The 24,851-nt window shown below is 46.0% G+C and overlaps 2 protein-coding genes across 5 annotated transcripts in view; both read left to right on the plus strand.

The window, feature by feature from the left end:
* Nucleotides 1-13,930, plus strand: part of LOC308270263 (cyclic AMP-dependent transcription factor ATF-7) — a gene marked incomplete at both ends in the record, with an annotated part of 83,789 nt that extends 69,859 nt beyond the window's left edge. For all 4 annotated transcript variants that reach the window (XM_080706066.1, XM_080706063.1, XM_080706064.1 and 1 more), the window contains 3 exons: nucleotides 2,199-2,396; nucleotides 5,854-5,962; nucleotides 13,713-13,930. In XM_080706066.1, the coding sequence (XP_080562192.1) occupies nucleotides 2,199-2,396; nucleotides 5,854-5,962; nucleotides 13,713-13,930 (525 nt within the window). The remainder of the gene's footprint in view (nucleotides 1-2,198; nucleotides 2,397-5,853; nucleotides 5,963-13,712) is intronic.
* Nucleotides 13,931-23,660: 9,730 nt separating this feature from the next.
* NPFF (neuropeptide FF-amide peptide precursor) lies at nucleotides 23,661-24,294 on the plus strand (the record flags this gene model as incomplete). The annotated part of the gene is made up of 3 exons (XM_080706067.1): nucleotides 23,661-23,765; nucleotides 23,958-24,079; nucleotides 24,192-24,294. The coding sequence occupies 3 exons, from the start codon at nucleotides 23,661-23,663 to the stop codon at nucleotides 24,292-24,294; spliced, it is 330 nt and encodes a 109-aa protein (XP_080562193.1).
* Between the last annotated feature and the right edge of the window lie 557 nt (nucleotides 24,295-24,851).

Raw genomic sequence — 24,851 nt, forward strand, 5'->3', positions numbered from 1 at the left:
GTGCGTGCACATTTGTGTTTGTGTATATGAAGCACTGGGGATTGAACCCAGGGCATTCTACCTCCCAGCTACACCCCCATCCCTATTTTATTCTTTATTTCAAAACAGGGTCTCACTAAGTTGCAGAGTGCCTCACTAAGTAGCTGAGGCTGGCCAAAAACCTGCAATCCTTCTCTCTCAGCCTCCCAAGTACTGGGATTACAACCATGCACCACTATGCCTGGCTCCAGTTTTATTTCTTATATGAAAACAGGGTCTTGCTAGGTTGTTGAGAACCTCATTAAGTTGCTGAAGCTGGCTTTGAACCTGCAATCCTTCTGTCTCAGCTTCCTAAGTACCACCATGCCCAGAATTTTTTTTATTTTTTGTGTGGTACTGGGGACTGGGGTGAGGACTTAACGAGACCCTGTTTCAAAATAAAAGAATAAAACAGGGCTGGAGGCATAGCTCAGAGGTAGAGTGTCCCCAGGTTCCATCTCCAGTACCACACACACACACACACACACACACACACAAAGTCAGGCATGGTCGTGTGCACTTGTAATCCCAGCATTTGGGAGGCTGAGATGAGGATCACAGATTCATGGCCCACCTCAGCTATTTATTTATTTATTATTATATATATATATTTTTTTTTGGTGGTACTGGGGTTCCTGGAAGCCCTTCTACCTCCGGGCTACACTCCCAGACCTATATTTACATTTTTATTTGGAAACAGGGTCTCCTAAGCCAGCGCACGTGGCTGGATTCGAACCTGCGCGATCCTCCTGTCTCTGCCTCCCAAGCGCGGGGATTACAAGCGTGTGCCACCACGCCTGGCAGATCCTCCGCCGCAGCTATTTAGTGAGGTCCTTTGCAACTCAGTTAGACCCTGTTTCAAAATAAAGAGTTAAAAAAAAAAAAAAGGGCTGGGGGTGTAACTCAAAGGTAGAATTCTCTTGGGTTCAATCCTGAGTTCCACAAAAAATTTTTTAAAAAGGATGAAAGGAAGGAGAAAAATAATATACCGAATCATATCCCCTCCCAATATCCCTTATCTCACTGGTAATGAGATGAATAAAAACATTTATTTTTCTCCTATTCTGAAACCAATTAGAGCATGCGATTGTTTGTACATATTGATTGTCCAAATCAATAATACTCAAACTTTACTTTGTAGTCTCCTTAAAAGTTTCCCTGACACCTTCTCTGCCTACAGTATATCCTATTTATTTTTTCTGGGCCCAGTAGCCCACACCTGTGATTCCAGCTACACAGGAGGCTGAGGCAGGAAGATTACAAGTTTAAGGCCAGCCTACACAATTTAGTGAGACCTTGTCAAAACATAAAATTTACAAAAGGGATGGGGATGTAGGTCATTGGGCATGAGGCCCTGGGCACAACCCACAATACCACCAAAAATTAATCAATAATAAATAAATACCCAGCCAGGCGTGGAGGCGCATGCTTGTAATCCCAGCATTCGGGAGGCTGAGACCAAGGATCGCGGTTCGCAGACAGCCTCAGCTACTTAGTGAGGCCCTCTGCAACTCAGTGAGACCTGGTTTCAAAATAAAGAATAAAAAATAGGACAGGGGGTGTAGCTCAGAGGTCAAATGCCCCTGGATTCTATCCCCACACCTGCAAAAAATAAATACATACATACATACATACATACATACATACATACATACATACATACTGTATTGTTAAGAAACAGAAAGTGATTCTAGTTTCTTTTTTTTTCTTTTTTTTTTTTTTTGTGGTACTGAGGGTGGAACCCAGGGGCTTTTTACCTCCGGGCTATATTCCCAGACCTATTTTATACTTTATTTGGAAACAGGGTCTTATTAAGTTGCTGAGAGCCTCACTAAGCAGCTGAGGCTGGCTTCGAACCCGTGCGATCCTCCTGTCTCAGCCTCCCAAGCGTGGGGATTACAAGCGTGCGCCACCACGCCCGGCTGAACAGTCAGTTTTTGAACTGGTTGTTTGTCTCAGTATGGTACTGAGAGGCTGGAAGGAATGGGCGACAGAATGAGGAGCAACTGACTACAAAGAGAAGCCAAGGGACGGTGATGAGACTTGCTGTGGTTGTCAGACTGATGCATCCCTCTCCCAGGTCTTCACCAGACTTTGCTGTCTACATAACCTCATGTCAGGTTGGTTTGGAAAGGATGGCTCTTCCCATTCAATAATGCCTCTTCCTTCTTGGACTTCAGGTTTCTCCAGCCCAGCCCACCCCTAGTACCGGGGGACGTAGGAGGCGCACAGTGGATGAGGATCCAGATGAGCGGCGGCAGCGCTTTCTGGAGCGCAACCGGGCCGCAGCCTCCCGCTGCCGCCAAAAACGCAAGCTATGGGTGTCCTCCCTGGAGAAGAAAGCGGAGGAGCTCACGTCTCAGAACATTCAGCTGAGTGTGAGTGGGTGGGATTGTCAAATCTGGAAAATGGGACTGAGTCAGAAAAAAATTGGGACAATATAATAGAAGATGGTAAATTTTTTAAAATTAAGGCAGAGCCAGAGGCTGTGCCAGGAAGAATGAATCCCTTAACAATCAGAATTGAGATTTCTTCTCTAGCAATTTGGAAAGACTCTGTCTACTACCAGATACTAGAACCAATAGTTCACAGACCCCTGGAGTGGAGGAAATTAGATTACGCACTCCAGGGTGCGCATGTCAGTACTCTCCATTAGTAGAATGTGACTGGGGTCACTGAATTTCCACCGGGAAATGTTTTTGCCCCAGATAATGCAGCTTAATAAAAGAAAGAGAGATTCACAAGCTCAAATGGAACAATTTTAACCCATTCTCAAAAAATATATCTATATATAAGTATATATATATCCCATTTTCTTACCTATTATTTTCCCTTATTCTGATTATTATAATATTTAATTACAAAGGTAACATATGAATTCCCTTCTGTTATAACATATACACAGAGAAATAGAAACTGAAAACAAGGTTACCAGGCATGGTGGCACTTGCTTATAATCCTAGTACTTTGGAGGCTTGAGACAGGAGGATCATGGGTTCAAGGACAGCCTCAGAAATTAGTAAGACACTCATCAGCCTAGCAAAACCCTGTTTCAAAATAAAAATAAAGTAGGGCTCGGGGTGTACCTTGGAAATAGAATGCCCCTGAGTTTTATCAGTACCAAAAAACAAAAAAAGGAAAAAAGCCAGGCACGGTGGGGCACACTTGTAATCCCAGTACTTAGGAGGCTGAGACTGGAGGATCACAGATTCGAGGCCAGCCTCAGGTACTTAATGAGGCCCTTCACAACTTAGTGAGACCCTGTTTCAAATTATTTTTTATTTTTGGTGGTACTGGGGATAGAACCCAGAAGCTTTCTACCTCCAGGCTACACTCCCAGGCCTATTGTATACCTTATTTGGAAACAGAGTCTCACTAAGTAGCTGAGAGCCTCACTAAGTAGTTGAGGCTGGCTTCGAACCTGTGCAATCCTCCTGTCTCAGCCTCCCAAGCGCAGGGATTACAAGTGTGCGCCACCACACCCCGCTTGACCCTGTTTCAAATTAAAGAAAAAAGCCGGGCATGGTGGCACACACTTGTAATCCCAGCATTCAGGAGGCTAAGCCTGGAGTATCACGATTTGCGGACAGCCTCAGCTATTTTGTGAGGCCCTTTTCAACTCAGCGAGATCCTGTTCCAAAAATAAGGCTGGGGGTGTAGCTCAGAGGTACATACAATGCCCCTGGGTTCTATCCCCAGTACTGCAAAATAAATAAATAAATAAATAAATAAATAAATAAATAAATAAATAAATAAATAAATAAATAAGAATTTAAAAATAGCCAGGTGTGGTGGTGCACACTTGTAATCCCAGCATTTGGGAGGCAGGGACCAGAAGATCGCAGTTCACGGACAGCCTCAGCTACTTAGCAAGACCCTTCGCAACTCAGTGAGACCCTGTTTCAAGTAAAATGACTAAAAAATAGGACTGAGGGGTGTAGCTCAGATGTAGAATGCCCCTGGGTTCCATCCCTGGTAACACATACACACACACACACACACACACACACACACACACACACACACCAAAAAAAAAAAAAAAAAGAATAAAATAGGGCTGTGGGTGTAGCTCAGAGATAGCTCTTGGGTTTAATTCCCAGTACTGCAATTAATAAAATAAAAAATGAAGGAAGGAATGAAAGAAGAAAAAGCAAGGCCCTTTTTATTAGTTTACCTTTCCCAGTCTCATTCATGATTCTTTTTTTGGTGCAGGAGGTTGAACCCAGGGGCATTCTAACATTGAGCTGCACCCCCAGCCCTATTCTACTTCTTATTTGGAAACAGGGTCCCACGAAGTTGTAAAGGGCCTCACTAAGTAGTTGAGGCTGGCCATGAACCTGCAATCCTCCTGTCTCAGCCTCCCAAGTACTAGGATTGCAAGAGTTCACCATCACACCCAGCTAAATATTTTTTCATTTGTAGTTTTTCTGTGAGAGTTGGAGAGATTGTGAGTTGGTTCATAACATAAATGAGTTAACAGTATTTCGTGGAGACCTAGCCATCAATATGGAGGATCTATTTCATTCTTTTAAATAGTACTGCCTGTATTATGATTATATTATAGGGTATGGATATTGTTATTGTTCCAATTGTGTGTGTATGTGTGTGTAAATGTGCACTACTCAGAGCTACACCCCCAGACCTATTTCTTTTTCTTTTTTGTGTGTGTGTGTACACAAGCGTGCGCTTGCACACTGCTTCTAGAGATTAAACCCAGTAGCATTTTACCACTGAGCTACACCTCCAGCTCTGTTTTTTATTTTGAAACAGGGTCTCTTTAGGTTGATGAGAGTTTCACAGTTTGCTAAGGCTGCCCTCAAATCTCCCAAGTCCTGAGATCACAAGCATGCGCCATCATGCCCAGCTAGCCCTATTTAATTTTGAAACAGGGTCTCACTACCCTAGCACACACTGACCTCCAACCTGGGATACTCCTTTCTCAGCTTTCAAGTACTGGGGATTACAGGCATACTCTGCCTGCCACACCTGGCTTCGTTTTTTGTTTTTGTTTTTGTTTTTGTTTTATGAGAAAATAATCCTGAAGCTGGGTATGTAATCTCAGTACTTAGTATGCTGAAACAGGAGGCTCACACAGGTTCAAAGCCAGCCTCAGCTACTTAGTGAGGGTCTCAGCAACTTAGTGAGACTCTGTTTTCAAATAAAATAGAAAAAGCCGGGCGTGGTGGCGCACGCTTGTAATCCCCGCGCTCGGGAGGCTGAGACAGGAGGATCACGCAGGTTCGAAGCCAGCCTCAGCTACTTACTTAGTGAGGCTCTCAGCAACTTAGTGAGATCCTGTTTCCAAATAAAATAGAAAATAGGTCTGGGGTATATAGCCCGGAGGTAGAAAGCCTCTGGGTTCCACCCCCAGTACCACACACACACACACACACACACACACACACACACACAAATAAATAAAAAATAAATAAATAAAATAGAAAATAGATCTGGGAGTGTAGCCCGAAGGTAGAAGGTCCCTGGGTTTCATCCCCGGTACCACAAAAAAAAAAAAAAAAGAGGTAGAATGCCCCTGGCTTCAATCTCTAGTACCCAAAAAAAAAAAAAAAAAAAAAAGGAAAGAAAGGAAGGAAGTCATATTTACCTCAAGTAGTAGTTACTGTGTTGACTCCCCACTTTTTACTGTAAGCAACTCCAGTCATGAATTCATGACTAGTCTAGCCATGGGTTATCTGAAGTCTTGCTAGATCAGGATTTGTGTCCAATTTGGGGAGAAAATTCCAGGCGGCATTCTGCCCTTGCTTCAGGAACAGTCACTGGGAGTCTCCGTGCAGGGTGAATTTTCTTGATACTCTTTTCTTCCCTCCCCCTCAGAATGAAGTCACGTTACTACGCAATGAGGTGGCTCAGTTGAAACAGCTCCTGTTAGCTCATAAAGACTGCCCGGTCACTGCACTCCAGAAAAAGACCCAAGGCTACCTAGGTGAGTGCATCACAACCCAAGCAAAATCAGCGGGGAAAAAGCATCAACTGAGTGTCCCAACTGTTTACACCCCCATCCTGAATGTGCTAGCAGTTCTTCAGAGTGATGAGTGAGGAGCCCTTGTGGAGCAACCAGTCCTACAAAAAGTTTTGACAACTTACCCTAATTATCTAAAATAGGGATAAAGGTAGCAATATTTATCGGATGTCTTTTGTGTGTGTGTGTGTGGTACCAGCAATGGAACTCAGGGGCCTTCTACCTCCAGGCTACACCCGCAGGCCTATTTTTTTTTTTTTAATTTGGAAACAAGGTTCCATCCCCAGTACCAAAACAAAACAAACAAACAAACAAAAAACCCAGGGTCTCACTAAGTTGTGGAGGGCCTCACTAAGTAGCTGCAGCTAGCCATCAACCTGCGCTCCTTCTGTCTCAGCCTCTCACATGTTGGAATCACAAGGGTGCGGCAGCACACTCGGCTCTTGACTCGTTATTTTGAGGTACTGGGGATTAAGCCCAGGGACAGCCTACCTGCAAGCTACATCACTAGTCCTGTTTTATTTTTAATTTGAAACAGGGTCTTGCTAGGTTGATGAGAGTCTCACTACTTTCTGAGGCTGTCCTCAAACCTGCAATCTTCCTGTCTCAGTCTCCCAAGGGCCGGCGGTTACAGGCTTGCGCCACCACGCCTGGGTATTTATTTTGTTGTTTTCTTTTTTTCCTCTCCCAGAGCCTGAATTGCTCAGGCTGACCTTGAACTTTCAATCCTCCTGCCTTAGGCCTCCCAGATAGCTGGGACTACAGGCGCTACTCCTATGCCCTGCTGGGTGCCTGTTTTGTTTAGGCAATCTACCATCTTCCAAGTTTTCTCATGAAACAGATATTACCTCCATTTGTAGATAAAATGACTTCACTAAAATAAGAAAACTACCAGAGGTTACACAGCTAGTCAAGTGGTGGAACCAAGATATACATCCCGGTGTTTCTTATTCCAAAGACATTGCCTTGGCCTAGAGAAGAGATCAATATTAACGATACATTGGGACTTGTGGTTGTTTTTCTTTTGTTTTTTTATGGTGCTAGAAATGGAACCCAGGAGCATTCTATCTCCGAGCTACACCCCCAGCCCTATTTTTTTTTTTAATTCTTTATTTTGAAACAGGGTCTCAGTGAGTTGTAAAGGGCCTCACCAAGCAGCTGAGGCTGTCCTCAAACTGCAATCCTTCTGTCTCAACCTCCTAAATTCTGGGATTACAAGAGTGCGCCACCACGCCCGGCTGTATTTTATTTTTCTAATTATAGGCCAATTTGGTTTCCATTTATGAACTATGAACACAAGGGCTGAGGCTATAGCTCAGTGGTGGAGCAGTTGCCTAACATTCATGAGACCATGAATGCACTGCAAAAGTTTTGTTGTTGTTTTGCGGTACTGAGGATAGAGCCCAGAGGCATTCTACCTCTTAGCTATACCCTCGCCAGCCCTATTTTTTATCCTTTATTTTTGTTTTTTTGTTTTTGGTGGTACTCGGGGTGGAACCCAGAGGCTTTCTACCTCTGGGCTATACTCCCAGACCTATTTTATATTTTATTTGGAAACAGGGTCTCACTAAGTTACTGAGAGCCTCACTAAGCAGCTGAGGCTGACTTCGAACCTGTGTGATCCTCCTGTCTCAGCCTCCCAAGCACAGGGATTACAAGCGTGCGCCACCATGCCCGGCTCCTATTCTTTATTTTTGAAACAGGGTCTCACTCAGTTATGGAGGGCCTCACTAAGTAGCTGAGGCTGTCCACAAACCGCTATCCTCCTGTCTCTGCCTCCTGAATGCTGGGATTATAAGCGTGCGCCACCATGCCCAGTCAGACTGCAAAAATTAAATAAAATTTATCTTTTTGTGTGTGTGTGTGTGGTACTGGAGTTCCTGGAAGCCCTTCTACCTCTGAGCTACACTCCTAGACCTTTTTTTTTTTTTTTTTTTTTTTTTTAATTTGGAAACAGGGTCTCCTAAGCCAGCGCGGCTGGGCTGGCTTCAAACCTGCGCGATCCTCCTGTCTCCGCCTCCCAAGCGAGGAGATTACAAGCGTGTGCCACCATGCCCGGCTATCTTTTTTTCTTGTGGTACTAAGTTCTGAGGTCCTTGCTAAATTGCTGAGGCCGCCTGAGAACCTGCAGTTCTTCCCTCTCAGCTTCCCCAAAAGCTGGGATTATAAGCATGTACCACCACACCCAACCAAAATTTATTGTCTATGAGCGCAAATAAAATAGTGCTAGAAAAAGATGGCCACAGAGTTCTGCTCAGCATAAACATAATTCTGAAGTTGATATTATTGTGAATAATTTGTTTATAGATAGTAAAAGCTAATAAATGCCAGTTTTATTACAAATTAAATTCATAAAAATATTGGCTCTTCCATTTTGATATATTGAATTATTTTTCCACTACCCACATTTATCATTTCAGAGATGTGTTCCCATAGAAAAAGAGTAACCACATCACCAATTTTAAACATCTCTATTTAAATTTTAATAAGTACTTCAGGGTATATTCATTTATTAAGCAAATATTGATTGAGCACCTATTCTGTGCCAGGCACTATTTTATATGCTGGGGATATAATAGAGAACCAAATACATTAGATTAAATCCCTGCCCTTGAGGAGCTTATATTTAGTAGGAGAGACAGGTAATAAATAAGATAAATAGGTAACTTGGTAACATATATGGTATATTAGATAATAGTAAGTGCTAGGGAAAAATGATACCGGAAGAGTAATATGAAATATTGGCAGCAGGATTGAAATTTTATTTTATTTTTTTAATTATTTTTATCTTTATTTTTTATTGGTACGTTGTAGTCATATGTCTTTTTTTTTTTTTTTTTTTTTTTTTTTTGGTGGTGGTGGTACTGGGGTTCCTGGAAACCCTTCTACCTCCAGGCTACACTCCCAGACACCTATTTTTTTTAATTTTTATTTGGAAACAGGGTCTCTTAAGCCAGCTGAGGCTGACTTTGAGTCTGCACGATCTTCCTGTCTCCGCCTCCCAAGCACTGTGATTACAAGCGTCCACCACACCCGGCAGGATTGAATTTTAAAAGAGGTGCTTTTATTCTGAATAAAGACCTAAAGGAAATGAGGGAGCTGGCCATGTGTTTATATGGAAGAGAAGTACTTCAGGTAGGGTGGTCAGCAATTGTACAGACCCAAGGACAGGTGGCATGCCTGGTATATTCCAGGCACATAAAGGAGGCTAGCCTGGAGAGGATGGGGGGAGACCTGTTGGAGATGAGGGAGGGGAGGTCTTCGGAGCATTTCACAGAGGGTCTTGTCAAAGCAAAGGTCTTGACTACCAAGGATCGAACCCAGAGGTATTCTACTGCTGAGCTACACCCAAACCAAACTATTTTACATTATTTTTGTGGTGCTAGTACTTGGGAGGCTGAGACAGGAGGATCACAGGTTCCAGGAGAACCTCTGCAAGTAGTGAGACTCTCATCAACCTAGAGAGACCCTGTTTCCAAATAAAAATAAAATGGGGCTGGGGGTATAGCTCAGAGGTAGAATGCTACTGGGCTCAATCCCCAGTACCAAAAAAAAAAAAAAAATAGGGTTGGGTGTGTTTGGTTCAATTCCCAGGACTGCAGAAAAATTTTAAAAATAAATAAAAATAAAAGCTCACCAGCAATCCCATCTCAGCCTCCTAAGTACTGGAATTATAGGCATGTGCCATCACACCTGGCTTTATTTTTTATTTTGAAACAGGTCTTGCCGGGCGTGGTGGCGCATGCTTGTAATCCTTGCACTTGGGAGGCTGAGACAGGAGGATTGCACAGGTTCAAAGCCAGCCTCAGCTACTTAGTGAGGCTCTCAACAACTTAGTGAGATCCTGTTTCCAAATAAAATAGAAAATAGGTCTGGGAGGATAGTCTGGAGGTAGAAAGCCTCTGGGTTCCACCCCTAGTACCACCAAAAAAAAAAAAAAAAAAATGAAACAGGTCTTGCTAAGTTACCAGGCACTGGCCCCATTCTGCAATCCTCCTGTCTCAGCTTCCCGAGTACTGGCATTATGGGCATGACTACCACACCCCGCTTGGCTGTACTCTACTCTGGGGCCATTGAAGGGTTTCCAGCAGAGGAGCAAGGTGACTGGCATGACTTCTATTTGGACACAACTGCTGTTACAAACCCCAGGGTACTTGGGCAGAAGCAGGCCATTGGGGAAATAGGAGCAGGAGATAATGGAGTCCTGACCAGGATGTTAGCAGTAACACTGGAGAGAAGGGGTTAAATTCAGGATACATTTTTGCAGCTAAAGCGACAGAGTTTGATGACAGGCCAGGTGGGGTAGTAGATATATAACACAGAAGAGTCAAAAACTGTTCCAATAAGCTGGGTGTGGTGGTACACGCTTGTAATCCCAGTACTTGCAAGACAGGAGGATCATGGGTTCATGGCCAGCCTCAGCAGCTTAGTGAGGCCTCTGGGACTTAGTGAGACCTTATTTCAAATAAAAAAATAAAAAATAGGGCTGGTGATATAGCTCAGAGGTAGAATGTCCCTGGGTTCAATCCCCAGTTTAAAAAAAAAAAAAATTGTATCAAGGTTTTTGTCCTGAGCAACTGCAGGAATAAAGTTGTCATTAATTAAGATAGAGAAAAGCCTCCCTGGCTTTTCTCTATAAAAATAAACTTGGGATGCTGAGACAGGAGTATCACAGATTGATAGCCAGCCTTGATAACTTAGTGAGACCCTCCACAACTTACTGAGACTCTGTTTCAAAATAAAAATAAAATATGGCTGAGAGTATGGCACAGAGGTAGTATATCTCTCAGTTCCACACCCAGTACCACCAAAAAAAAAGAAAAATTAAGATAGAGGAAAGTCTAGAAGAAAGCCATTTGGGAGGTGATCAGGAGCTGTTTTAGACAAGCTGAGATAAAGCCTATTAGACTTACAGATAGAGATGTCAAACAGGCAGTCACATGGATCCGCATTTCAGAGCAAAGGCCAAAGATACCAGTCTAGGAGTCAGCATCATCTCAGTTTTGAAAGCCATGAGACTGGATGAAGTCCCCAAGGAAAAGAACATAACTATAAAAAGAACTAAGCCTGGCACGCTTGTAATCCCAGTACTTGGGAGGCTGAAACAAGAGGATCGGGCTTCGCGGACAGCCTCAGCTACTTAGTGAGGCCCCCTGCAACTTAGTGAAACCCTGTTTCAAAATAAAGAATAAAAAAAAAGTCGGGCATGGTGGTGCACATTTGTAATCCCAGCATTTGGGAGGCTGAGACAGAAGGATCACAGTTCCTGTACAGCCTCAGCTACTACCTAGTGAGACACTGTTTCAAAATAAATAATAAAAAATAGGGCTAGGGGTGGAATGCCCCAGGGTTCCATCCCCAGTACCACCAAAAAATGGTAACTAAAATTAAGAATAAAAAAATAGGCCTGGCAGTGTTGCTCAGAGGAGAATGTCCCTGGGTTTAATCCCCAGTACCACACACACACACACAAAAAAAAAACCTGAGCCCGGGTACCTCAGCATCCAAAGGTTAAAGAGTTAAGAAGGAGCCCACACGACACTGAGAAGACGCAGCCTGGAAATGGGAGGACAACCAGCCAAGTAACTAAATATGTTGCTTTGTAAATCAAGATAAGAAAGCTGAGCCCAGTGGCGCACGCTTGTAATCCCCGCGCTTGGGAGGCTAAGACAGGAGGATCGCACAGGTTCGAAGCCAGCTTCAGCAACGTAGTGAGACCCTGTTTCCAAATAAAATATAAAATAGGTCTGGGAGTATAGCCCGAGGGTAGAAAGCCTCTGGGTTCCATCCTCAGTACCACAAAAAAAAAGAAAAAAAAATGTTTAGTGATTGACCATTTCAAATCCTGTTGCTGAGCTTAAGGAGACAAGGACTGCGTATTTTTCAGAATGTGTCTATGTACATTAAGTTTTCTACTCGTTCTCTGAAAGAACTCGGACAGGTAATCAGTCCATTAAACTACATTTTTGTTACAGCAGGGATGTTTAGTTCTTGCTGTGTGGTATTGACATTATGGTGGGTACTTGGCACAAGAGACTCACGGGATCATTGCATCCTGTGAATGAGGTAAAGACAGGTGCCTCAGTCAAGGAGCTCCTACACTAGGAGCTTCCTCAGGATGGGATTCTCACTTTATTCTCTGTATATTGCAGGGCCCTGGCACATGAACAATGCTCAGTAAATGTTTGGTGAATAAATAAATATAAGCTTACCCCAATATGATGTAAAATTATAATGTACCAGATCTTAAAAAATGAATGTAAGCTCTGAAAACATAAAACATGAAACACTTAATTTTCTGAGGGTTAACAAAGAAGGCTTCACGAGGCTATTTGAACCCTAAAAGATGACTCCAGCCGGGCATGGTAGCACATGCTTATAATCTTAGTACTTTGGAGGCTGAGATAGGAGGATCACAGGTTCGAGGACAACCTCAACAACCTAAGTGAGACCCTGTTTCAAAATAAAAATAAAAAGGGTATAGCTTGGAGGTAGAATGCCCCTGGGTTCAATCCCTAGTAACACACACACACACACACACACACACACACACACACACACACACACACACACAGACTGCAGAGGTCAAGAGGTCACAAATATAACCACCTATTAGAAGTTTGCCCTAATTCTGCACATCTCTGTCTAAGCAGTTATAGGATCGCGATTCGCGGACAGCCTCAGCTACTTAGTGAGGCCCTCTGCAATTCAGTGAGACCCTGTTTCAAAATAAAGAATAAAAAATTGGGCAGGGGGTGTAGCTCGGAGGTCAAATACCTCTGGGTTTCATCTCCAGACCCGCAAAAAATAATAATAATAAATAAGTAAATATAATATAATATAATATAGGGCTGGGGGTGTACTCAAAGGTAGAATACCCCTGGGTTCAAATCCCCAGTACTGCAAAAATAAATAAATCTTTAATGCCTAGTTAATTGATAGTCAGAAAGATATAATAGACTTCTTTGTAGTTCTACATGTCAGTTGAACTTTAGCCAAGGACTAGCCATTCATAATATCATTTGAATATAACTGATATTTATCAGACTTAATTGTACAAACTCCCTGCTAAAGGAACATAAAAACAATGGAATGATTCAGTTCCTTTGGGAATTAATCAGAGAGGATAGCTAAAAAGAGATCTATTTTAAATCACCTTTAATGATAGGAATAAGAGGAAGAGTGTTCCAAAATAGGGTAACGAACTACAGTGTCATTTACATGTTAGGGATTCACTTTATTGGGATAGACAGGTTAATTTTGGCCTGGTTCTTGTTTTCCTTCTCACAGCTCCACATTATTCCTAACCCATTTATGACTTTGAAGCCAGAATTCTGGGGAATTTTTTCCCCTGAAAAAAAGATAAACTTTAGCTGGGTGTGGCGGCGCACGCTTGTAATCCCAGCATTCCGGAAGCTGAAGGCTGTGACTGGAGGATCACAGTTCACGGACAGCCTCCGCTACTTAGTGAGGCCCTCCACAACTTAGTGAGACCCTGTCTCAAAATAAAAGAATAAAAAATAGGGCAGGAGGTGTAGCTCAGAGGTCGAATGCCCCTGGGTTCCATCCCTAGACCCACAAAAAAAAAAAAAAAAAAAAAAAAATGAACTTCATTTTCCTTTAGACTCCTCTGGAATTATGGCAAAAGGTAGACCTGCCTATTTGTCTATTTTCTAACCACTTGTTCTCTGCTCTTTGCCCTTCTTCCTGGCAGAAAGCCCCAAGGAAAGCTCAGAGCCAACGGGTTCTCCAGCCCCTGTGATTCAGCACAGCTCAGCAACAGCCCCTAGCAATGGCCTCAGCGTTCGCTCTGCTGCTGAAGCTGTGGCCACTTCGGTCCTCACTCAGATGGCCAGCCAAAGGACAGAACTGAGCATGCCGATACAGTCGCATGTGATCATGACCCCACAGTCCCAGTCGGCGGGCAGATGATGCCTCCCCTGGTGGAGAGGTCCCCAGCCAGAGCTCGCCCGCCCAAGAGCCAAGAGAGACGTCATCTTATCCTCTCCCGTCTGCCTTGGATGTGGCAACATGGGGTGGGGGATTGTGTGTTGTGAGTACGGACAGACATGAGGCTTTTCTCTTTAGCCCCATGGTCATGTACATTTAACACCTGTACTAGAGGCTTGTTAGCCCTAGAGCCACATAGATCACCCCAAGGGTGGGGTTTCTGATGAACCCATAGCCAAAGGCCTTTCCAAATGGTCCGAGCAAGCACCCCAGCTCCATGCATGTGTCCCTGTCTCTTTGAACACTAACCCTTGCACTTCTAGGTTTGGGTTTTCTCGGTTTCCTCTCTACCCACTAAGCTGTGGCTGTTACCTTCTTGTTCTTACCAGCATGCCACTTTCTGCTAGATAGAGGGAGACTAGATTTGATGGCATACCCCCTCCTGTCCCATCCCCAGCCACACCATGGACTCAGGACTTTGTCTCCCAGTAGCTGCTTATCTACCCTTCCCCCTTCCAAAATTCTAGTTAAAACATTCACTTACAGCAAATGTAGGGTTCCCTTTGACATACGAGGTAGCAGTATTTTCCAGCTCTTCTGTAAGCTGTATTCCTTTTCCCTATCTGCCACCAAAAAAAGAAAAAAGAAAGAAAAAAGAAACAGGCAAAGCTCTAAGAATTCTGGTCCTTTTTCATCTTTTCCAGAGCTGTTTGGGTACCTCATTTGGTCTCTTGACTTTTCCTAGATAGTGATGAGGTCTTTCCCACTGTTCGCAATAAGCCCTGGCAAACTCATCTTGTGGCTTTGACTGTTAGATATGCTTGGCAGTGAAAAGGGAGAGAGCCCGCATCTGACTGGCGATTCCCTCTCATCCTCCATCCTCCTGCAGTTCTAATCAGGGTAGACAGGAACAATGTAATTTACAGCTTGTTCCATCAGGTTACTGGATTCACTGATTCTTGTGTTTTACAAGTTTACTGGCCAAACTATGCATATCGTCCTTTGGCCATCTTTATGCCCCTGCGTCTCTTTGTTCCTCTGTCCACATTACTGCTGCTGTCCCTCTGCTATAACCAGTCCAGGTTAGCCCTCCTGGAGTCTGTCATGTAGGAAACTCTTGTGTTCCCTTGCCCTTCCTCCAGCGCAGCCTCACAGATCTTCTCCAAGCTGTCTTGTATCCTCCAGTGCCCATTACACTCTGGTCTACCTTCTCTCTCCTGCCAGTTTCCCCCCCAGCCACTAGGTCTCCATGGTACAAGTTCCAGGGCTCCGAGGCGCCATGGCGAATGCCCTAAGTGGCTTTTCTAGAGTATAAAACGGGGGAGAAAGAGGGAAGGAGGGAAGATACAGTAGTAGTCTCAGCAGAGGGGCCCAGGCTGGGCCTGCCTAGGAAATTGATGGTTGTGGCTCTCAGCCATGCTTACTTTGAAGAGTTGGGTTTTACAAGGAAATAAATTCACCCCAACCCTTTTTTTTCTTTACCTTTTCTTTTTCTTTTTTACGGTACTGGGGATTAACCCCAGGGGTACTCTACACACTGAACTACATTGCCCAGCCTTTTTAATATTTTATTTTAAAACAGAATCTTGCTAAGTTGCCATGGTTGGCCTCAAACCTGCAATCCTCCTGTCTCGACCTTCCAAGTACTAGGATTATAGGTGTGTGCCACTTTGCTGGGTGAGAAATTCATCCCTCTTGATCTTTTTTTGTGTGTGTGATGTTGGATGTTGTGGATGGAACCCAGGGGCATCCTACCTTCAGACTACACCCCCAGCCCTATCTTTTTTTTTTTGGAAACAGGGTCTTACAAAATTGCTGAGAGCCTCACCAAATTGCCTAGCTAGCTTCAAGCCTGTGATCCATCTATCTCAGCCTCCCAAGTACTGGGGTTACAGTGGTGAGTTACCACACCCGAACCTCTTGGTCCTCTTTCTTCCCAGTTAGGACTTCTCATCTCCCTTGGCTCTTGAACAATGCACATTTTACCAGGGCCATAGGAAGTAGACCAGAGCCAGAGGCCTGCTGCTAGATAGGTCAGCTTTAATAGCCTTGCAGTAGGAAACCCTTCCAGTTGTCCCAGAGCCATATTCTGCCATCTGCCAAAGCCAAGAATGTCCTTCTCTCCATCTCTCCTGCTTCCATCTTAAACATACATACAAAAGAACTGCCAATTTCCTTTCTTATTTTGTCTTCCAAACTTGGCTGCCAGGGGAGAAAGAGGGAGAGAGAAAGAGACAGACAGACAGATAATGTTCTAAACTACAAGGTTCCCATTTCCTCAGAGTGTTATACTGGTGGACCAGTCAGGTGATTTGTTCTGCTGCATTTGCTTTAAATTTCCCCTCCTGCTTTTCAAAGTCAGTGCTCAACAAGCCATACTTGGTGAAGACAAAGGAGAGAAAACATGGTTTTCTCATTTTCTCCCACCAGGGACCCAACAGGAACAGCCCTGAGGTGATCAGACTAGCAAATGTCATGGCAGATGGTCAGGATGCAGGTTACCACCTCCAGGGACTTCGCCTGCCTTTAAAGATTCACAGCCATAACTTGTGCTCAGGACTTCTCCTTTAGACGGCTGCTCCCTGGGAGTTTTTTCCTGCTTTCGGGTCTTGTTTCATTTTTATTGCCTTGATTTCCCACTAGCAGCCTTCCCTAAAGTGTGACTAAGTTTATGGCTCCTAAGGAGCCTTCAGATGACCCTATTTTTCTTCCCCCTTCATTCAAGTGTTTTTAAAGTTAAGAATCAGTTTGTCACTGCATATATGCCTTGCTAGTCTGTCCCTGTGCCGGAGGGCCTTTTACAGAGAGGGTCTTTTTAAATCTCTTCTCCCCCATTTGCTCAAGTCTTTATTTCATTTTCATCAGCAAGCGGTTAGTATTGGGGACCTGAATAAGGGGCATTATCGGAACTGTAATCGTGAAGCAGAACTGAAATGAGGAAGGAGCAGCACAGAACCCAGGGAGCAGCTCAGTCGTCCCCAGACTCACTGTGAAGGCAGAGCTCCTGCCTACCTGAAGCTTCTCTGTAGTCGAGGGGAGACCACTACCTTGTTATTGCTCCAGCCATATGCTCACTCTCCCCTAATCTTTGCCTTCCGGACTTATTTGGACCAGAACCAGATGTCAGAGAGGATGTCACTTAGCCCTTCTGAAGGAGTGTGGCCTTCTCTGGTCTAAGGGAAAACCCTTTCAGTAAAGAGCCGAGAGTGTGGATGTCTTAGGACTTTTGCAAGTGAACTCAGGCCACCCCCCCTTACTCCAGGCCAGGGTGGGGGCAGGAGCAGGCCTTCTGTTCCACACTCTGCTGCCCTCCCCCTTCAAAGTGGGCATGCTTAAGGAAAGTCTCCCACATGGCTGGGAAGGATTGGAAAGCTTCTCTCTCCTTTATTAATTCCTTTCTGCTGGCTAGACACCCCAAATCTGGTTTTCTTCTGCCTTTTCTCCTCCTTGGTCTTAAGCGCTACTCCGTATGCCATACGAGATAGCTGAAGAGGAGCTGGGCCACCTGATCCTCACCTTGCTGCCTTCTTTCCCACCCTGTTCTGTAGCTCTTGGCTCCTTTCTTGATTCGCCTCAAGGACCTGCTCTCCAGCACCACCATCCTGGAGGATGGAGTGCTTCACCGTAACTGTACCATCTACAGCCGGAACCACCAAGCACACACCACAAAGTCCCTCCTCTCTGCACTCTGGCTTCTGAGGCTCCCCTGCTCCACACCAAGAGGCTCCTTAAAGGTGCTAGCCCCCGAGAGAGTCGTCCCCACCAAAACATCCCCCTTTCATAGCTTCCTTCCCATCCCCACATCACTTTTACCATTAATACTGTACATTGTATACACAGGAAAGAAATGTTTTTTCTTTTTTTAAATTTCATAACCAGCCTGTTTAGATTCCAGTCCTCTAAGCTATATCACATATTCCTTTGCTCAAATGCTTTCTCCTTACATTTATGTTTGATGAGAGTGGAAGGTATGGAGGTACAGGACAGGAGAGGATGCTAAGGCAGGTTTGAGTACCGCCACTGCCGCCTCCCTGGTCCTCTCTCATGGCTTAGAGCTGAAGTCTCTGTTTCTGTTTGCACATGATGTGTATACAGACATTAATTCCCGCCTGCCTGCCTGCCTGGGGTGGCAGCCCAGCTGGGACAAGCATAGGTGGCTGCTGGCCAGCGTTCCCACGCTCCACACAAGATGAATTGCTTTTCTTTGGGGTAAAATCCTACCCCAGAATGAGAAGAAGCTGGGGAGAGTAGGGTAAGTTAAGGCAGCTTTTGTTCTTTTTAGATGCAGGTTTGCACTGTAGCTACTAGGTTTTTGTTTGTTTTTAATAAGGGCTAGTAGCACAGAAATATCTCAGCTACTAGTAAGTGATGCTTTAGCTGTACGGGGCTGTGAGCACTAGTTTGCTGACTTTGCCTTGGGGCAGTGGTTCTCAGAATATGGTCCAGGACCAGCGGCAGCATCCCCACCACCTGGAGCTCCTTAGAAACGCACGTTCTCAGCTCAACCCAGACCTACTGAATCAGAAACATTGGGGTGGGTTCTAATATGCACCCCAAGTGCTTCTCATGCACACTAATGTTTGAGAACCATTGCATTAGGGGCAAGCTGGGAACTTATTACAGGGCGTTGAGGATTATTTTAAATACTGTCCTCTGCCTTAGCACTAACCCATTTTTTCTATTTCTTCCAGTCCCTTCCTCTACTTCCATTAAAATCACCACCACCACATCACCCATCTCAAATTCTAGGTTTGGTTCCTTCCTCTCTTATCTTTAAAACCTGTCCCTGCATCAGTCTGGACAGGAGTTTTCCATGTTCCCTCGCAGACTGGTCACTCCACGTTCCTGGTTACATTTAGGACCAGCTGGAGCTTTAGGTGCCGTTCCTCCCACACATACACACCTTGCGGGCAGGGAGGAGCGGAGCCTCTGGTTCCAACTGCAGGGGCTGCTGCATCCTGGTATGTGTGTGTATATATATATAATATATATATATATGTATGTATATATATATATATACATACATATATATATATATATATATATATATACACACACACACACACACCAGGAGAAGAAAGCAGTGTGTATTTATGATTATATCTCTATTCATCTATATAGTTTTGACATGTAGCAACACCTCTCCATCTCATCAAGGAACTCAACTTGGTCTGGGTCTCCCCAGTCTCCAGTGGTGGGCCCTGACAGGTGAGAGGGTGCAGTGCTACAGGCTATTTTGTTACAAAACCATCTTTCCCCTTCCCTCCACCCAAGTCAGCATGACCCTGTGAGCAGGCTCTCACACTCCCGGGTAGGGCTGAGGCAGGGCTTCGCGCTCTCCTCCCTAACGGCCCTTCTTCCCCCTCGCCACTTAGCAGTTATTCCCCCAGCCATGCCTTCTTCCTCCCTCCCTCCCTGACATATATTGTGCCTTATTTATGCTGCAAATATAACATTAAACTATAAGAGAACCACTGGCTTGTCTGATGCCTCACTACTCTGACCCACACGTCCCACTGGCCTCTCTCCTGGGCACTCACTGGGCTTTCATACCTGAGCCTCCTCGCTCACCACCACATCACCCTTCTCAAATTCTAGTTTAGTTCCTTCCACTCTTTTCTCTAAAACCTGTCCCTGCATCAGTCTTCTTAGGACAGAAAGCAGGAATTTTTGTGTTTTGTTTTTGTGGCACTGGGATTGAATCCAGGGGTATTCTACCTGCTAGCAAAACCCTCAGCCCTATTTTATTTCACTAGGTTAATGAGAGTCTCACTACTTGCTAAGGCAGTCCTTGAACCTGCAATTCTGTCCCAGCCTCCCAAATACTGGTATTATAGGTGTGTGCCACCATGCCCAGCTAAGAACAGAACGTGTGTGTGTGTGTGTGTGTGTGTGTGTGTGTGTGTGTGTTTTGACAGGGATTTAACCCAGGGGCATGCTATACCCCCAACCCTTTTTTTCTTTTCTTTTTTTTTTTTTTGTAGCTGAGGCTGTCTGCAAACTGCAATCCTCCTGTCTCAGCCTCTTGAATGCTGGGATTACAAGCGTGCGCCACCACACCTGGCTCCAGCTTTTCTTTCTTTCTTTCTTTCTTTCTTTTTTTTTTTTTTTTTTTTTTTTGAGTCTGGGAATGGAACCCAGGGGCATTCGACCTCCGAGCTACACCCCCCCCGCCCTATTTTGTATTCTTTATTTTGAACCAGGGTCTCACTGAGTTGCAGAGGGCCTCACTAAGTAGCTGAGGCTGTCCTCGAACCGTGATCCTCTGGTCTCAGCCTCCCGAATGCTGGGATTACAAGTGTGCGCCACCACGCCTGGCTCCAGCTTTTCTTTTTTTTTTCTCTCTCTCTCTTTCTTTCTTTATTTCTTTCCTTCTCTCTTTATTTTTTTGTGGTAGTAGAGATTAAACCCAAGGACATTTTACCTCCAGACTACACCCAATTTCTATTTTATTTTCATCTTGAAACAAGGTCTTACTAGGTTGCTGAGAGTCTCACTACTTGCTGAGGCTGTTCTCGAACCTGTGATCCTTTGAAACAAGACTTTGCTAGGTTGTAGAGGACCTCAGTAAACTGCTGAGACTGGCCATGAACCTGCGCTCCTCCTGTCTCAGCCTCCCAAGCACTGGGATTACAGGTATCTAGCCACCACATCTATTTTATTTTTTATTTTGTAATTGTCTGGCTAGATTACTGAGAGTCCTGCTAAATTCCTTGAGCCTGGAACCCTCCTGTCCTAGCTCTCAAACAAAATGAGATCATTCACTTCCATTCTAGACACAGGAAGCCACCAGCCCAGCGTGCTCTGAATGCATCCTGAGCTCAGACCCACATGTGGCTTTCAGGAACCCGGCGTGGTGAGGGTGAGTGCCGGCTCTGTGCTGGGTGGAGTGCTAACATACTCTGCATTCAGTCTTAACCATTCGCAACAGCCTCGTCCTAATAGGAGTTACTCCAGAGTAGTGGTGATGAGCTGAGGTTCAGGTAAGTCACACAGTCAAGTGGAAGAGCAAAGATAAGAACTGAGTTCCCTCTGGCCCAGACCCACTTTGCCCTGAATGCCCCACCCTCACAGCCCAGCTCCTCTGGACCTCCGTCACGGGGACAGAGCAGGACCAGAGCAGGGTGCAAGCCCCACAGACTCGGCCCTCCCTTTTAAGAAATGAGCTACATGCCAGGTGTGGTGGCACACTTGTAATCCAAATACTTGGGAGGCCGAGACAGGAGGCTCACAGTTTCAGCCACTTAGGCCCTCCACAGGTGAAACCATGTTTCAAAATAAAGAGTAAAAAATAGGGCTGGGTGTAGTTCAGAGGTAGAATGTCCCTGGGCTCCACACCTAGTACTGCAAGCAAACAAACAAATAAATAAAATTGTGCCATAGATGTAGCTTAGAGGTAGAATGCCTCTGGGTTCAAAGAAAAGAAATTAACTACAAGATAAAATGATGATAAATGTGAGTCTGTTTGGGACCAACCATGAGACAAAGCATATAAAAAGATTTCCCTGAGCTTAGGCTACATTAATAGAAACATCGTATCCAGAGCATCCAGGTCACTGGGTGTGGTGGCACACGCTTGTAATCCAGTATTTGGAGACTGAGGCAGGAGGATGTGGTTCAAGGACAGCCTCAGCTACTTGCAACTTGGTGAGATGCTGTTTCAAAATAAAGAATAAGCTGGGTGTGGTGGCGCACGCTTGTAATCCCAGCATTTGGGAGGCTGAGACAGGAGGATCAAGGTTCACAGACGGCCTCAATTACTTAGGCCATTTGCAACCTCTTGGAGATCCTGTTTCAAAAATAAAGGATAAGCCAGGCATGGTGGCACACACTTGTAATCCTAGCATATGGGAGACTGAGACAGGAAGATTGCAGTTTGCAGACAGCCTCAGCTACTTAGTGAGGCCCTTTGCAACTCAGTGAGACCCTGTTTCAAAATAAAGAATAAAAAATAGGGCTGGGGGTCTAACTTGGAGGTAAAATGCCCCTGGATTCCATCCCCAATACTGCAATAAATAAATAATATTATGGCTGGGGGTGTAGCTCAGGTAGAATGCCTCTGGGTTCCATCCCCAGCACTGCAAAATAAAAAAATAAATAGGGGAGCACTTCCTCTTGAGCAAAAACGACTACAGAGGGACAAAGTGTCTTCAAACATGTGATGGGCTTTTATAAGAGACATGAGAGATATTCTGTGAGACCTACTGGAGTCCTCTGAGACCAAAGCCAGCCCCATACAAGGATCTGTCTAGACTGTCTGGGAGGGTGGTAAATCTCCCAGGGTGTGAAGGTAATCACAGCTAACTTCTGAAGATCCTTGTTCTATGCCAGCTCCTGTACTGAGTAGATTGCACAAAGTACATCAAATAATGCCCATCCTAGGAGAGAGGCATCACATGCCATCACAGAGGCAGATAGTAGGACCAACGCTGAGTCAGAGGCCTTATTGCCACAGTTCCCGTCCGGCATAGCCAGTGCCCATTTTGGCACTCTGCTCAGGGAAGGGACTGTAGATTTAGCAGGAAACTACAGATGACAAAGGCCCCTTCCTAAGAAATAGTAATTCTGATTTTCCCCAAGACAGGCTCCTTGTCCCCTGCCCCAGTGTGTCAGAACCAGGCGGAGGCTGTGCTGGCCACAGGGAAATGGGACAAGGTGGCAGTCTAGCCCCACAGTATCCTGCTGCCGCCTTTAGAGCCAGGGCCTCAGAGCCTCGCCCTCCCGGCTTCATCCTTAAAAGAGCTCTATCCTAGAAGAAAATATGGCCGGGCCTGGCAGTGAGCAGTAGTGTCCACAGGGTGGCAGCAGAGCTCCAGCTGCAGAGGCCAGCTCTCAGGGAGGGTGGAGAGCAGCGTTCTCTAGTGAAGATGGGTTCCCCCACAAGGCGCGAAGCCACCGCCACTGTGGGCTCCAGAATCATTCGGTCTTCTTCTGTAGCTCACTCTTCTGTCCACAGGAAAATCTGAGATAGTGATTCCATGTGTAACCTTCCATGAGGGAGGTCAGCAGGGGCATGAATCAGCTGTGTGAGCCTGACTTCAGGCCCAGGGAAGAGAGGGACCGGCAGCCCCCACCCTGGCCCAGCTCTGGCCCTTCCCTTGCTCCCTCCACCCAGGACATAACGCTGAGCCCTTCTGACAGTTTCTTTTTTGGGGGGTGGTACTGAGGATCGAATTCAGGGGCATTCTATCTCAAAGTATACTTTCAGCGCCATTGACTTATATTGATACAGGCTTGCTAGGTGGCTGAGGCTGTTCTTGAACCTGCAGTCCTCCCGTCTTAGCCTCCCGTGTACTAGAATTACAGGCATGTACCACCATGCCTGGCTGACAAGTTTCTCTGTTTGAGTCTACAAGTAAGCAAAGTGAGGTGATCAATTGAAGCTCTCCAACTTGTTGAGGGATTGAGGGTTCGTCTAAGACCCCCCCAGGGCCTGGCTCTGACAAAGCATCTGCAATTAATGATGTGTCTTGAGCTCTGGAGACAGGATTTATGCATCTAATAAAGTCTATAACTCCAGGCTTCGGGATGGGGGCGGGAGGCTGCGAGCAAGAAGTCTCAAGGGAGTCATGGGAGAGGATCCCAGGTGGCTCTTAATGGAGCCGTGTATTTCCATTGCCCGTCTAGCTTCCCCTCAGGCTGTTGCCGGGGTGGGGGGCAGGGGACAGCAGGTATAAGAGGCTGGCGTGGCTGAAGGCAGGCGGGTGGCAGCATGGATTCCAGGCGGGCGGCCGCGCTGCTGGTGCTGCTACTGTTAATGGACTGGAGTCGTGCTGAAGGACAAAGGGGCCAGGATGAAGCCGACCAGGACTTGGTGGTGAGTGAGCGCCCGCCCACGTCACTTTCCCTCTACTTCAGCGGGGATTTAGGCTCTAGACTCAGATGTTCCCTGGCACTATGGCCTTTACCAGGTCTCCCAGCTGAGGAAAATGGCCCCTTCCAGGACCCCCTCCCTTCCCCTTGTGCCTTTAGTGTCCAGAGCCTCTGCCCACTTCCCTCCTTGCCACAGGACGATGACAACGGACCCCACCCACCGCAGCATGCCCAGACCCCCGGGTCCCTCCTGCGCTCCCTGCTCCAGGCCATGGAGAGACCTGGCCGGAACCCAGCCTTCCTGTTTCAGCCCCAGAGGTGAGTCCGAAAGGGTCACAGGCATGGCAGGGTGGGAAGGGCGAGGAGGAGGAAAGGGAAGGGGACTCAAGAGAAACCAGAGGGAGCTACATCTGCACGGAACCCTCCTCAGGTTTGGCAGAAACACCTGGGAGTCCTGGAGCAGTGAGCGGCTGAGTCCCCGCACTGGAGAGTTCTGGAGCCTGGCTGCTCCTCAGCGTTTTGGGAAGAAGTAACAATGTCAGCCCTTGATGTGTCTGCATGCAAGACCCACACCCTGAAGTGCCACATGTCCCCAAATAAAGCACCCCGGCTTCTGAATCTATGTGTGTCTGGATGAGACGAAGGGCTGGGCTGAGCTCCAGGGCAAGAACTGCTGCCCACTCCGCCTCTGCCAGACCAAACCCCAGCCAGGTGGCTAGTGAGGCTCTGGAGGCCATGCACCCGTCTCCAGCAGGGCATGAGGTGGGCGGGAGGGCAGGGTGCCAAGGAGGGCACAGCAGAGGGAGGAACATGGTGCTGACCTCTGCCGTCCACACCACTCAGAGCCACAGAAGAGCGGGGTGTAAGAAACCGAGGAGAAGCGTGTTTATTCTGGACTCCTCACACTCATCACAGCATGAGGATGGATCCTGGCCAGCGACGGCCCTGAAGTCCCTGGCTCTTGCCCAGTGCCTTCCTCAGCCGCAAGGCAGGCAGTCCGTCAGAGGTAGAGATGGCACCTCCAGAGGGTACCAGAGCTGGGCAGATGCATGGGCCCAGAGGCAGGAGGGCAGGGAGCATAGGTGCACAT

This window comes from Muscardinus avellanarius (genome assembly GCF_963383645.1).
Source record: "Muscardinus avellanarius genome assembly, chromosome: 11".
Lineage (NCBI taxonomy): Eukaryota > Metazoa > Chordata > Mammalia > Rodentia > Gliridae > Muscardinus > Muscardinus avellanarius.